Consider the following 16,196-nt stretch of genomic DNA (forward strand, 5'->3'; position numbering starts at 1 on the left):
CCTTTAGGATGCAGGTCAAGCTTTCAACCGCTGAAAATGCATGGCAACTGCCCAATATCGCCTTCCACACACCACGTTCTTAAATGCTTGCTAAACGCTCACGTGCATGTCGAATGAGAAAATCTATCAGGACAAGAGACAAAGGTGGAGGGGAAGATGTGTTTCCTGAGCTCCCTCTCTTGCTGATCGTTCTTCCATCTTCACTGCAACGTGGCAGTCCAAGAATAACACGGTTAGAAATCCAACAGGGAGGAGTGCACGTGATTCAGAAGGGGAAAAAACTCTGCAGAACCTTTGACCAATGCAAACCTCAACCACCTGAACAATTTCAACTCTGATGCAGCGAGCAGAGCCTTGACCCTGACCCAGTCCAGCTCCCCCATTTCTGTTCTGCTTGTTTGCAAGGCCTTCCAGAAAAGATTGGTCTGCTGTGCTAAAACACCAGCCCTAACTCTCAGAAAAGCACGAACAAGTGATAGAGTTAAAACGTAACCCAACTGATTTTTTTTTTTACATTTGCATTTAAAATTTTAGCTTTTAAGTGTTTTTTCCCCTCTCAGACCTAAACACAGCAGGAAAGAGGACAGTACATGTTAAAAACAGGGATCCTTGCGCAAGGCTGCCTATCTCAGCAGATAAGATTTTGAAAAGACAGTAAAATGATAAGAGCTGGCAACACCTCGTTTAGCACAGGGCTTTGACCTCCATTGAAGGCTTGAAATTCTACTGTAATAGAATAAAGTGACAATATTGCAGGCGCCGCCGGATTGTGCTGGCCCAGATTCTGGGCTGCGTGAACCATCTCAAACTCAGCTGAAACAGCGACAAAAGCAGCCTTTGAGTACTCCAAACCAGCTTCTACAATCTTCAACGCTGAAGAAGTAAAAGCTCAAAAAAATAAGAAGTAACATCTCAAAAAAATAAGAACTAAAAGCTAAAAAAAAAAATAAATTCCCACTGCTGCACTTCCTCTTCTGTGTTCAATGACTCAGAGCTTTCCAGCTTGTTTTCCTCAGTAACCAGCAGAGATTTCTGCCTTTAAATGAGTGGCCACATTTCTGGGGCTTCCAAACAACAACACACTGTCAGCAGCATGATTTGTTCGCCCAGCTGGAAGTTGCACTCCTTTGTATTTTATTTGTTTGGTAGGTTTTGGTCTTCCTTTCTCTCTAAAAATTCCCCGTCAAATTAATCAAAAAAGTAGCGATAAAAAGCAGACAGAAGAAGAAAAATAAGAAACCTGTCTCCTACCCACCTTTGGTGCATATTGTGAGATCGAAGCAACCAAGTGTTCCTCTCCAGGCAAGTCTCCTGTGGACGAGGACCCATGAAATCATTAGCACTACGGTCATTATGTAAGGTTAGGAACAAAACTCCGCATTACATCTGCCTTTTAAGACCTGTCTGAGGCTAGAATTTGTGGCAAGTTCACTTCAATTAGCTCAAAAGGCTGCTTTACAAATCGGGCAGCTTCTCAACGCGCCAAACCATTCAGAAGCGGGTTTGTGGCGGGGCAGAACGACTTCACACAATGAAGCTCCTGCAGATTCTCTGCTCTGCCTCAAGCTCTCAGCCTTGCTTTCGTAAGGTCTTGGACTCCTATCAAGGAGAATGCATCCCAGGCCTACCTCGAAGACAGTTAATTAACACAGTGCCTAACGGAAAGCAGCATTTTTCTTTCTCTTGCTGCAGGTTCGTGCTGATGTGTTACTGATGCAATTGTCGTCTTACTATTTAGACACGCTGCCTTACAACAGAACTGTTCCCCAGTGGTCATTACAAACGCTGGTTATGAGCCTAATTTTCTCACCCTAGATGCAGAAACCCTATCAGTGGCCTCAGCAGAAGCTCAGACCTTCAACCAGTCCAGCCCAGAAGCGTTTGCTGTCCATCCTCAGATAGCAATACCTATCTTTTTCTCTCAACACACACCATGTAGGTAAGGAGTTGACCTTCAAGTTGGTTCTCCCTCCACAAACTATTTATTCAGGTTATTTAGAGATGGTTGAGACAGCTACATGCTTCTCTGGCCTATCTTAAAGGAGTGCTGAGGGTGTTAGCCTGGGGAAAACACCGCCAAGATTTCTAGGAAAGTGAGTTCTGACATCCTTCACTGCTTCGTCCTTTGTAACTGGATGGTCTCAAAAACCAAAAAGCAAAAAATGAAGATGGTCCCACAAAAATCTAGGAGGAACCTCCCCTCGACTCCCACATTTTCCTCCCCATTTGCCTTTATTGACTTGTTTAGGGATTCACGGCATGACTTCAGCAGTCCTTGCAGAAACCCATTCAGCAGCAAGGGAACGGTCAAGGCTTGCCAGTGTTTTTCTGTGCTCACTGACAACTTTCCAAGCTCACAAAAGACAGATGATGGGATTGGCTTACAAAAATCCCAGGACTCTCTTGTTTCATCTTAAATCCCATTGATATGCAGTGCAAGCAGTCTCCAAACGCACACAGCAAAGCAACAGATCCGTGGGAGGGGAGTGCTTATTTCAAAACATGGCTGCGGCAATAATAGACAAAAAAAAACACAAGACAATGGAATAAGAACAGCAAATGGATGTACCATTCAAGCGACAGGCCTCTAGCTGTGGGTACACAAAGCTTGCAGCAAGCTCGTATGCCAACCAGGTCTTGGAAATACTTGAGTACGTTTTATAGCTATAGGAGACACTGCCACTAACCTGACACATAAAGAAATTCCCCCCTGATTTCTTTAGGACAGGAGCCTGCCTGAAGTCTAATTATCCCTTCTTTTGTCTAACGAGCATAAAGAAACTTGAAGTGTCGTGTCCTTCAGCGGTCTCTCAGCCCGCCTTCTCTACAAAATAGGCACGCTCGCTTTTGCTCTGCAGCACGGCAGATTAACAAGGTATCAACAGGCATTTCTTCAACAGCTCCTCTCAAGGATTGTGGCTAGGCATTTTCCAAGACAGTCCAGCGTAACTATTAATTCATGGAAATGCCCTATGCTTGATTTCACCGGTGTCCTCCAAGTCTCACCTTTTGTTTTAGGAAGTTCGAACAACAGGGAACACAATCCCAAAGGGAAGCCACGTCAGGAGAACACGAGAAAGTTCATTTTAGGCTACCAGGAGACAAACGGGGAAGAAAAAGGGTTGCCCTAGAAAAGCCCTGGCAGCATCGCTCAAAAAGGGCTGGCTTCTGGGGGAAGGAGGAGAGGGTGTTTGGGGTAAAGAGCAGGCTAAAGAAAGGGCTGGGGAAGAGAACAAAGAGACCATCTCCCACTGCTCGATTCCTACTGTACTGAAGGAAACGGGAGTTCAGGTATGTGCTGTAAGAAATCTGAATCCAAAGGAAATCTGACCTCATAACCAATTTCTTCTCTGAATAGAAATAACTTGATTAGACCTCAAATTCCAGTTAATAGCTCATGTCAAGCAGAGCAAAGGTAAGTTTTAATTTATCTTGACAAATAACTTACACTTAAGTGACCTTTTTCTGAATGTGCATCATTTTGGCTTCATTTCATACAGTCACAAAAACAGATCCTTAAAGAAAATTTTCCCCGAGTGGAGAGATTTTGTCTGCGGGGAAACTCGACAGGTTTTCACACCTGCCCACGAGCCTGCCCAAGGTTCTAATTTTTCGTGCTAACATATTGTAAGGAATAAATTGCTGAAATATCTCATTACACGGGATGGTTCCATCAAACAATTTTCTTGTCATTAAGTGCTCCACAGATGCACTTAATGGGCAGCACTCAGATGCTAGCAGAGAAAGAAAACCAAACCCTTCTAAAAACTAACCCCAAACTAGTTGTTCATTAACTTAAAACATCTCTGTAATAGGCAATTACCGAAAGAGCATTATCTAATGCTGGATATATTTTCACCTAAGGAAAGAATGACTAATCAAGAGCGGTGTCGTTGCTGATATTTGTCTCTGGAAGCTTCACTGATTACAATTCTTCTTCTACGAAGCCTCTTCCCCTTGGTACGACCGAGAATAGAGACGAGACAAGCAGCAGAGACAAAGCACCATGTAGCTCCCCGAGGTTTTCTACAGGGACTGCAAATACAGGGAGAACAAATGCTCCTGCTTGTTCCGCATCCATTTTGGAATCCAAACAGAAATACTACTGCAAATACAGTTTCTCCAGTGACATCGCTTCCACATCAAGGCCCAGCTAAATATGAGCAGCATCTTTACTCAGCTGTCACGACACGTTTCATTAGCCCATTTAGAAAAAGCCTTAAAATATAAAACAAAAAAGCAGCTGTAAGAACTGCAAAGATGCCTTGGGTGGGAGGATTGTATTTCCCAAATCTACCTGTTTTTCTCCCAGGAATCTGATACGTAAAGACCTAAAAGATTCACATGTTTAGGCCCCATTTCTTCTGCTTAGGGAAAACATTAAGCATAGGAGTAATTGTAAAATCCCAGTAAAGGTTATGGATCTAGAGCAGAAATGCTCTTCCAACAATAAGTCGCTCAATGAATTATTCTGTATTGTCATCTTCATAATACCAAGGGCTCTGAGCTTTTATTAAACCACAAAATGAGGTCTTATTGCTTTTATTAAAGTGTCACCTAGAAATTCCAGCTGCAGGCCAGTAACCCATAATGAAAGGTCCAATACAAACATTAAAAAAAAAAAAAAGAAAAACCTCCAGAGAAACAAAACTGAAGGCAGTCTTAGTTTTATTTTTATCCTAGCCTTTAACAAAGGCCACTATCCTTTAACAAGGACCCTCTCTCTTCAGGGTTAATACAGTGGTGGCGTTTTGTACCAAAAGGAGCTGACTTCAAAATCCTTCACACAATTGCACTTCGCTCTGTTATCCACCGGGTCCGCACAAATAAATAAAAGATCCCCTCCCCTGATGAGTTTTTCAAAGCTGTTTTGCGACGTGTAAGCACCTGACAGGCCTGATCAGCTTTTCATGCGGACACGAGCCGCCTTCGCCCCTTGCACAGCTCAGCAGCGCTCCATCAAACCCCACAGAACAGACATCGGGAGCAGGGCCGCGCTCGCCTGACCTACTTAGTGCCGTCTCAGGGCCGAAACCCGGCGCTGCCCATCCTCGTTCTTTCCACCAGGTAACACCTCCTCGTATTCCTCAGGAGATAACGGCAAGCAGAGCGGCTACGGGGCCGGTTCAAAGCGCCGCCGCCACACACCCAGCCTCCTTTCTTGCCTTTCAGCGCAATGAGATCAGTACAAAAGGGCCTTGGTATTCTAAGCCGCCGTGCCAACTTAAATTACCTTAACCTAAAACCATGCCTGCTCTAAAATCTCTCCTCTTTCTTAGTGATACTAATAAGGAGCCAAACTGCACGGACACTGTGGAGACACAGTTTTAGATTTAATACTGTACGTTTAAATTAAATGGGCCTAACACACTGCTTTCTTTTCCTTTTCAAGTCCCATCTTTCATCTCCGGTTCCTATAGTTGTTTCAGCCTTGATAGAGTTAGAAAAATTGACAGCTCAAATATATAAATATTTTAAACATGCAAGGCAAGTCTAGGTCTCGAGGGAAATATCCAAGCTTTTCCAATATTCACATCTGATTATTTATGCAGTTAAATAAGAAAGGAAATTGCTAACAAATCTACGCACCGGTTTGGCACGCTGTTCCAGTTTGCCTTTTCCTGCTCTCCTCCCAAAATTACCAGCTGATTAGGAGTGAGGAAGAGGAGCCTCGTTTTACACATTGGAGTAAGACTTTGACACCGGTTTTCCTAACTCACAGCTCTGCCAAAGACATCAGACAAAATCTTGGACAAGTCGCCGGCCCGGTATTTCCCCTCCATAAAAACGGGAAACAGAGATGTTTCCTTTTGCCAACTGGTTTCTGCCATCTACTTCCTTTCTGCTTCATGGTGGCTTTGCTTGCTTTACTTTGACACATTGGGCCAGGAGGCGGAGGGAAGCAACCTTTTAAACCTGTTTCTGGAACACTTTTTGTCCTGTATACAAATAAACCAAGCTGAGAGCTATAGAGAAGGCCTGTGAGCCACTGACACTTACCTTTATTAACGCTAGAAATGACGTGCAGATCAGCCTAAATGCCTCTGTTTAAATAACACAAGTGGTGGCTGTGTGCTTGGGATCTCTCCATTTCCATTAAATTTGCGTCAGCTCCTTCTCCCTCGAACAACACTTTACCCTTATCACTAGATTCGCCTAGAAGCTCTGTATATATTTTGTGCAAAGAAATTTTGCCTCAGTCACTTAAAAATTAGTCCTTTCTTCCCCTTGAATACTTATCTGCTCATGTTTATGAATAAGTTACAGCTACGAAGAATTTACTGGCATCAGTGAGTGCCTTCTGCTTATGTTGTTATTCTTTTCAGATCTTCGTATTCTCTCTATTTGAAACATTTGTTCTGTAGTTTTGCAACTTGCAAGGAAATAAATTGGAGGGAATGTAAGCAGATGAATATATGCCCGTATTAATCTCAGCCACTTCAGACGCAATACAATAGCACTTTGGTGCTTACATCAAGATTGCTTCTAGACATCATCTTGAAACTACTCCTGGAGCAACTTACCCTGTTATTGTCCCCTGCTGCTACCACTGAGCAGTAAGAAGCTTTCACCTTGCCCAAAGTATCCTTAAAGCAGAACTATCCTGGACGTGCTGCTTACACAGTTCAGTGAGAAGCTGGCTAACTCCGTTTAACCCATCTCTTTAGCTGCCTAACCATGTACCGAGGCAGACAACATACCCACAACTGCTGTCAATTCTAGGACGGGGTCTTTGCATGCCTGAGAAGGTGGTGACATCTCAAACAGCCTGACCACTACGACCATAACCATGTCCTTCACTGCAACATTTGATGCTCCACTGCACACACATGCAGGTGAACAAGCACTGAGCTACCAATGATTTCAGCAGGGCCAGCGTATGATGCTCAGCAGGTCTGAGAACCAAGCTCAAGAACTGGTGTCATTATGTACGAGGAGATAGTGATTACTAACAAAGGATAATTGGGTCCTGTTTAAAGTGTCATCCTTGATCTGAGAAACTCCCAGTTAAAGATCAAGAAGAGACTTAAGATAGGCTGCTGAGAGATGACAACTGTGTAGGCTGAGATCGTGCATTGGGAAGGGAACTGCAGAAGTTACTTTTCCAGAAAAGATGGGCCAGACAAAAGGCTTTATAGTGGAGATCATGAAAATCAGCATGTTCTGTCACTACATCATTACACTGATGTTTTGAACTCACTTTCAGAAGTTTAATTTATGGACACTTACATTTCATTTTCATATAGAATACATGCAAGAACGGGAAAATTCATGCTCTTCCAATTTCCTAGCTAATATGATTTTTTTTATCTCAGACCTTCTGCACACATTCTTCAGCAATTCAGGTACCTAGCTACCAAACTGCCAATGTGCTTGGACCATTACATGCAAAAGAACACACACAAACACAAATACTCAACATGGAAGAACCACCTCCACTGTCTGTACACCAACTCCATTTACTTTGAGACCTGCATGTTCACAGCAACCAAGGACCTAGCCTGTATTTAGTAAGATTATCTTCCAGTCAACAAATTCATGGTGGTCTACTACAGGCATGAAGACAATTTTCATCTTTTGACTTCAATCATGTAGAATTTAAACCTAATTAAAAGTAACTGAGAGCATCAAACTCAAGCTTGGCTTTTTATTTCTCTTGTACTCTGACAGAAACACAAAAATAAAGCCAAAGAACTGAATCAGCTCGGTAGTTTTAAAAGTTAGAATTACTTCCGTTTGCCAGTTTCACTGGTACATATTAGGTATGTTCCATAACTTTTAATAATGCATATTTTTTTTTGACTATATTTATCAGGATGTCAGAAGGTAACAGGTTGAATTCATTATGATGCAAACCTGACACCTGAATAGAAACGTTGAAGGATTCTGCCCTTTAAAATTTCAGGAAAATAGCAGCAAATTAGAACTGACAGGATGTTACTTTGATCTGACAATCATGACTGTAACTCACATTGAATATTGAATATCAGTTCCCTTTTAGTTCCAAGAAGAGTGGATACACACTATGCAGTTTGTGCATCTCATCATGTAACAACTGACAACACCAATAAGCTTTCTTAAAGTAGAGCTGCTTGGAAGAACTATGTATTATTTTGCTTTATTTTGACACCCACACACTCGACAGAATATATCTGAAGATATATTAAGAATCACGTGCATGGGCAAAGATTGTAATCTGTCACTCACTATATGAAACCATCTTCTATATAAATACTTCTCTTGCTGATGCAACAAAAGGAAGTGGGTTGAAGCAAGAAGAATTTTCCATTTGCAGTTTCTATATTCTGTGTATTTTATACCAGGTTGTTTTCAGTTAACAGATAAGCGATAACTCTATGCAGTGTTACATTATCAAAAAGTGAAATGCCATTTTCTTTTTATTAAAAAATCCTGAAATCTGCCCTCCTGTTCAGCTGAGTAGGGGAAAAATATTACCAGTAGAGCTACCACAATTTCAGGGACTAAAGCAGGCTTTAAAGTTATTAAATTCTTCATAGGTAGGAGCTAGATGAAGTTTTGGAAATGACATCTTTGTATTCTGCATCCAACAGACCAAGTACATATTAAGTCATTGAATGCTGTGATTTATATTCCCTTAAAAACAAAGGAACAAAAACATACAAGTGTGCACACGCTGGGATTACGCATCCCAGCTTTGATGCTTACTTTTTTGTTAGAACACCTTACATCCCCTACACATGCTCTAATTCTCTTCAGGTTTGTCTGCTATTGCCATTATCAGGATACTATCACTTTCCGCCCTCTCCAAGGGTTTCATTGATGAACCCAAATAACTGGAAATCCATCAACAAACCTTCGAACAGCGTTCCTTCAATTTACGGAAAGGATGGGCTGCACACACGAAGATTAACGGGAATTAGTGAGACAACTCAAGGGACCAGTTTGCACAATCCAGTTGTCTTCGAAGCCTTGAGCATATTTTAATTCAGTAAAACCCAGAGTCCCCTAGAAAAAAAAAAAAAGGATCAAAGGATCACAGCAACACAGTAACACTTTGGGCAAGTCGCAGTAAATACCTATGCTATTCAATGAAATTTTACTCTGCCAGATGGGTGACTTATCACAGCCATAAAATAGTTTAACGTTATCCTCCATCTCACGGTGTCATTCTTACCAGTGCAACATTACTCTGAACTGCTACGGCGATGATCCACTATCATTTGATGCTTTCAGCCACTATGCAAACTTTCTGTGTGAGAACCCACATGACCAGCTCCAGTATCTACACAAAATTGTGTCCACACCGGGCCCTGAGTACTTGAGAGATGTCTATAGATGCAGATCAAATCTACTGCAAATTACCTGGTAGAAACAATGTTCTCACAAGCAGAAGTCACTCACTGGACACATTCCTGGGCAACCTGCTCTAGCTGACCCTGCTCGAGCAGGGAGGCTGAGCTACGTGAGCTCAAGAGGTCCCTTCCAACCTCAACAGCTTGATGATTCTGAAACACAATTTTAGTGACAACTGGACAAGATCAGACAAGCAGCTAAAACCTTCAATTTTCCACCAGATTTGACTACTTCATTTCAGTAAGCGTTGGAAATGAAAATGATGATTCCATGCAGAAGGTAAGCAGTCTGCATTAAATGACTCCTTAAACATCCAAAGTTCAGGAGTTAAATAGGCAGCACCAAGGTCATTATGGAACTTCATTCCACTGAAGACATAAGGGGCTCTAAAAATAACACCGAGCAGCGCTTCCATCACACTTTAAATCTTCAAAGTACATACAGACAGTCATTTATTAAATGCTAAACTAATTTTTTTCTCTCTGTATGCTGTCATAATTTCACATCGGAAAAAAATGACATGGAAAGCCATATACTTACTGCCACAACTTGTGCTTCTCGTAAGTTCAGCAGGTACAGGATCATTCAGGATATGGAGAGGGTTACAGGGCAGCTTTCGGATGTCTGATGAAGGAGGCAATGCTAGTTATAGCCACCAGGGTGCTTGCTAGTTGAAACCTCAGGGTATCTCCACAAAAGTTCTGAAGCTTTAGTTCCAGCTGAGGCAATGATGCTCCTGCCATCGTCAGCTCTTCCTGAGCATTACTATGAGATTTTCAGCTGCACCTGGACTGACTCAGCAGTCACAGTCAGCCCAAGACTAAGTCTAGTCCTATTTAAGGAAAATAAGGCATGTGGATTCCAGTTTTGTCCCCTGGTTTGGTGAAATAGTAGTCATTTCTCCTCACAACAGGGAAAAGACATCTTCCAGCTAACAGGTTCCTCTGCTGGGAAGAAAAATATGCCTTCTGGCCTTCATGCAACTCTCTGGCTTCTTCCTCGATGCACTAGGAAATCATTCACTGGTTGCCAAGGTACTGACAAGGAACAGAGCAGGTACCACACCAGACAACACAAACACATCTCTGTGGCTCCTGAGGGCTTATATATTCCATCACTGACCTGAACCAGTCGGGAGCATGAAGACATTACAGTGCGCGATCAGCGAGGATGACAGGTCCTTTTCAAAGACTTCATCAACAGAGAGCAACAACACTGATCTGGGCAGAAATTCTGTGATCTTCTCATTTTTTATCAAGATACAGATAACTCCACTTGAATAAGTAAAGCGCATATCATAGCGTGAAGCAACCTCTAATAATTTCCCCAAATTAACAGCACTGCGTCTCCATACCTCCGTATCTTCCTGGTAATTGAGAAGCCGCAAACATTAAAATTGCTTTGATGATCTTGCTGTACAGCTCCTGAAAAACAGAGAACAAACACGAAATTCACTATGTTACTGCAACTGGCAGATGTTACCATTAAAACATTCCCACTTATTTACAAGGGGACAGTTACATGAAGCAGGAAAAGCAGTAAAGAGCCTTCATTAGTCAAAAATTATTTGTCATCTTGGAGCATAACTTTGTCACATTCAGCCACAGAGCAGAAAGCCTTTCGTGAGAAAATGCCTTAATACAGTTGTTTTAAGACAGCTGCAACATTTGGACCTTCCAGCATTATTTCTCCTCTGCACAACACTTCTCAAAGAAAAGCCATCACCCTCCGTTTGCAACACATGACAAGCAGCTATCTACACAATGTAGTTTATGTCATTATCTCTTATTTCTTGATAGATTACATTCTTACACCAGGGCACATCAAGCAGCTTTGTCAGCTAATGGCAAGCAGTAGCGCGATAGGTTCTTGCAGTCCATGAAGCCATGTTAAAATAAATGCTTTGGGTTTCAAGCCTTAAAAGCACCGCATCTCCCTCTAGTGCCTGCTCTGCTGCTGGATCATGATCTACTACTGCTGCCAAGCAGTGGATCCCCTTTTCTCTTAAAGGTTTGGAAGGGGCAGGATTCAGAACTTGTAGAATAAAACAACTTGAGATCCTTGCCCAAGGGACAGGGGCAGTCGAATCCTTTGTGCTGCCTACATAGGCTACAGTTATGGTGGCAGAGCACACCCCCAACAAGTCACTTTCAGAAGCAAGGATCTGAAAACTGAGAAATAATAGCTTTGATGTTGTCCAATACACCCCCTTAAGTTAGCTGCACTGCACTGATTGCTTCCATCTCCCATGATCATATTCTTTCCTCTCCCTTGCTTTCCCCAGATGTAGGGACCACAATGAATAAAGCAAGCTCTCACTTAACCAAGAGCTATTCTACACTTTGTCATCTCCTTCGGTGTTCAGCGAGAGGTCCTATACCTTATTTACAGCGTACTACTCTAAACCTTCCCTGAAGATACAATTAAGCTCCTCACAGGGTTTTTTTATTGCTCTCAGCACTCTATTCTTTAGTTTTTTCAGAAACAATTTATTTTTCACAGCATCTCTAAGAGATAAAAGCCATAATGTCCAGATGACAGACAGCAAACTGAGAGAAAGAGGTCCTTTATGGTCAAGGGAGACCACTAACTTCAGGTGTTTCACTTCCAGCGCCTAGAATCTGATATAGACAGCTACACATGTTCAGATCAGGGGGTTCCATTGTTTTCAAGCGAGTGCTGTTCCGACTGCTCAGCAGTTCTGTGCTTTAATATGCAGACCAATAACGTTTTTATTGTAATGGTTGCAAGCGTATGAATGAAACTACATGCACCAGGAGAGGAATCTTTTGTAACATTAGTTCTCCCCCAGCCAGTACGTTTGCTTACAGGCAGGCCAACTCCCCAAAGCAATTTATTTCAATCAGTAAGGGCACTGCTGTAAGATAAAATTCATCACTACAAAGAGATACAAGAATAGCTCCTATAAGCAATTTAGATCCTATTTTTGCAGTTTTAAATAGCACCTGGAACACGTGATGACACATAAGACAGAATTTCATTTGTGCACTCTATTATGCTCTTTTCCATTCAATATTCACGTTTCCTGTTGTCTCTCAATACAAAACTGAAGTGTTCTTAAACAGTTGCTAATTGTAGTGCATATTTAAACAATAACCTACTGAACTGTTTGCCCTCCCGGTGGATATAATCAGGTTAAGACCAATTTGCATCTGCAAATGCAGGTATACAGATTACACTGCACCTGAAAGTGAAGGAAAGCACAAAAAACAATCATCAGCAGGTTCTGACAAAAATCTAGAGAGGCTGGACAAAGCAAGCAGCCATTACCCAAAATGTTTAATAACCCTACACAATTAGTAAGTGTGCTTAAGAAAACAACTATTTCTGTTCCCCGGGCAGTGGGTACGGAACAATCCTTTGCTTTCCTATCGTATTCAAGATATTATTGCCACATGAAGATCCAGCTTTTCAGAACGAAGACACTGACTACCAAGTCAACAGAAAAGCTATTTCCAACATCCAGTCATTACCCAGTCAGAGCAGCTTCCCCTAAAAGCCAGATCCCATTGTGCACAGTAGCGCAGATGCACAAAGCAGGTACAAGCTCTGTTCAAAATAGCATACATTTAACTGAACCAAACCAGGCAGAAAGAGACAGGGCCCTATTTTGCACAAAAGGGGTTGAAAGACTAAATAATTTGTCCTGAATTACAAGAAAGTATATGGGTGGCAGAGGTCAAGTTTCAAACCCTCATATCAAGCCCCTAAACTATGCTATCCCTCTTAGCCTTTCAATCGACAAAACCAGAGCTGGTTATACAGATGCATACTGGAGCACTCCACACAGGATGTTGTCCTGATAAAACTATCAGCACTAAGAAGCAGAAAATGCTGGAAAAAGCATCATTGGGAAATATTGACAGAGCTAAAGCAACTTGGATTACTATTACACTGAGTACATCTTCACAGACTTCCTGTGGGAAAGAGTTATTTGTGTGAGATTCACTTTTTGTGCAGTTTAAGATTCCTGTTCACACACATCCTAATTCCAAAGAACCAGCATAAGAGAGGATAGCAGCCCTGGGTTCCAGTACTAAACAGCTTTTGCTGTGAAATCATCTCCCTTCAACAAGATTTTCTACAATTTTCTGTATCTCTTCATAAATACGGAGTTTATTCAGATGTGTACAAGACTCACTCCTGCAATCTAGTGCTCCATTGAACTCTAACCAGGAAGCTCTTTTCTATCCATTTCTTATGCTCCACCTATCCTAACCAGGAATTTAGTTATTTAGAGCCTCTTTTCCTTCCAACTTGTAGGCCCACAAGTATAATACAGCAACAAAGAGCACCCTGCTCATCCAGTGTCCTCAGAAATCAATATCCTCATCACCTTGAAGATGACAACTGTCTTATGGACTCTAGCAGCATTCTAATATTCTTAGCTCCATGCAACATGATGAATACCTTGAACGATAACGTGAGATCTACTGATATGGGAAAAACGTGGAGAGAGCATAGGCCAGCATCTGTCAGCATACACTCTGCTGTGTTGTACAAATGGGAGGGAGAAATAGGAGGATTAAGTTATTCTTTAATTTAAACAGCTTGTTCCTCAGCAACACACTTGGCAACAGTTTTCCCCCTACTAGAAATAGAACCAAAACTTTTGCTATTGCTACTTTCCGGTAAGGTGACTTCACAGACATTCACAGATCATTGACCTTTGTCCAAATTAACAATGTGAATGTGGTTGCAATCCACCGTGCTGTATTTCAGTATAAAACTGCATCAAGAAAGCAACAAGTCAAACATCATAACTGAGATCACCAACATTCACACGCCGACATCCACAGACAGAAGGGAAGATGGCTCTATGCTTCAGGCTTCGTTTCTGTAAATCCCCTAACCAGAAGGAAGAGGCAGGTCTGTGGCTCAGCCGAAGGAGTTAACCTCTGCTCCACAAGCTTCCTTGGATCTAAAATCACAGAACGGTTGGAACTTGCAGCTCGGAAACATTTAGCTCTGCACGTTTGTAAAACCGCATTAACGTCTCATTCACAGTATCGCAGGAGAGGCATAAAAACAGCATTCAGGACAGTAATCACTTCACACCATCTGCAGAGCTGATGTTAAGGGAACTGTGGACAAAACCACTCCTCCACAGCTAACGCAAGGACAGCTGCATTTCTTGCATTACATTGCACCTGCTTCAAATTCACGACGTTTGCACATGAGGTGAGGTCTGGCTTGCAGGCCGTGAATTTGATCGTCAATTTTAGTTTGGTATAAAAATGAACAAGCTCTGCTGCAAAGTGGAACAAAACTGGGTTCACCAAAGAATCATTTAATGCATGATTGGAAAAAATTCCTACAATCTTCAGCCTCTTGGACCCCCAAGACTATCAGCACAGTGGATACAGTATTCCCATTCAGCCTGCAATGCTCCCAACCTCGTCTCACGCCATTAAGCTGAAACTAACTAGCCAGCTGGGAAAGCAGCAAAGAAGGACCAGGACAAAGGAGAAAAGCCACGTTCCTCCTTGTAACGTTGCTCCTAGTACTGGTGGAAATCATTTGTGCAGGGCAAAATGGAACAAATCACAGTAAATCGCATCGTAGACTGGCATCTTCTGGTTCAAATCCATTCCATTATGCTCCACTCCTCGGCATTAAAACCTCAGCAGCAGCATGTTTTAACCCAACTACGAGTTGCAGCACTTTGCTAGCAGGGCCTCCTCCCTCCGTCCCATTTGCGCAGTTGCTCACTGCTCTTAGTTTGCGGGGCGGTTTGACTAACAGATCTGAGAGCTGCTGGGAGTCCTGGTAGGTTTGGCCTCCTCCAGTAACGAGCACTCCTCTCTGAGCTGCCATTTCCCCCCCTCAGAGCAAAGCCCCATTTTCAGCCTCGCATGTTAAGTAGCAACTGGAATTTCACAGTCTCTACAGATGGGGTTTATTCAACTTTTTTCATCCCATATGGATCCACACGTGCGCTACACAAAATCAGAACACCGGTTGGCTTAGCAGAGAAGCTGAAGCACTCCTTCACCACTAGAAACAGGCCTTAGCAGACGGGATTCAGGCTGCCTCTGCCAAATGTTATTCCACAGAGGAAAACAGATGGCTCTGAGGGCTTCTCCTAACCCCCCTCCACCTACCAGTACTGCCATCGTCCTCCCCTCTGTGTCCCAGGTGCAACCATCACCTCCCAGCTTTCATACATCAGACTAAAATGCTACTCAGCCAAGTTGGTCTAAAGTACAGATGAAAGCTTAATTCTGGTATTTTAGTTCTCCTTCCTGCATTCTTTCAGTCCTCCGATGTTGTTCTCCTCTCCCAAAGCCACCCCCGCCCAGCTCCCACCACTTTCCTCTTTCAGCAGCACTGCTGATAAAAACAAATGTTTATTCTAAGTTCATCAGCTGAGAGCTCTAAACCATTTACATTGGAGGTGGGAGGAAGGGGAAGACTCAGGGTCTCACAGGGCAAATTGTTCAGCTTGCAGTCTCAGGGAAGCATCGCTTCCCCCATAACTCCACATCACCATAGCCATGTTCACCTGTCATGGCTTGGGGCTCACAGGATGGCTCCTGGAAACCAAGAGAGCCTTTTCCACAAGACATGAAAAGGAAAATGGTGTGCATGAAGGATTCAGGGATGAAAAAAATAATAAAAATCAACTGAAAGCAGAGTCTGTTGGCTGCCCTCAAGAGCCAGGCTCGGCTGAAGTTCCCTCCATCCCCAGCGGCCATTGCTCGTGCCACCACCACAGCGAGCCTTGGGTGATCTTCACACAGCCACTGGGGAACAGCACCTTCCTCAGGTCTTCCTGACCCTGTCACATCCCTTCTTGTGGTTGTGTTGTACTCTTTAAGTATTCTGATGTGACTAAG

The 16,196-nt window shown here is 42.8% G+C and overlaps 1 protein-coding gene across 1 annotated transcript in view; it reads right to left on the reverse strand.

The window, feature by feature from the left end:
- The window catches only part of LOC310886875 (uncharacterized protein), a 198,591-nt gene that overhangs the window by 104,728 nt on the left and 77,667 nt on the right, over positions 1–16,196 (reverse strand). Inside the window, exons 3-4 of the mRNA XM_083812050.1 lie at positions 9,877–10,760; positions 1,256–1,311 (exon numbers count right to left, since the gene is read on the reverse strand). Coding sequence (XP_083668176.1) covers positions 1,256–1,311; positions 9,877–9,921 — 101 coding nt within the window. The 5' untranslated portion in view covers positions 9,922–10,760. The remainder of the gene's footprint in view (positions 1–1,255; positions 1,312–9,876; positions 10,761–16,196) is intronic.

The sequence above is a fragment of the Anser anser genome (genome assembly GCF_964211835.1).
Source record: "Anser anser genome assembly, chromosome: 26".
Lineage (NCBI taxonomy): Eukaryota > Metazoa > Chordata > Aves > Anseriformes > Anatidae > Anser > Anser anser.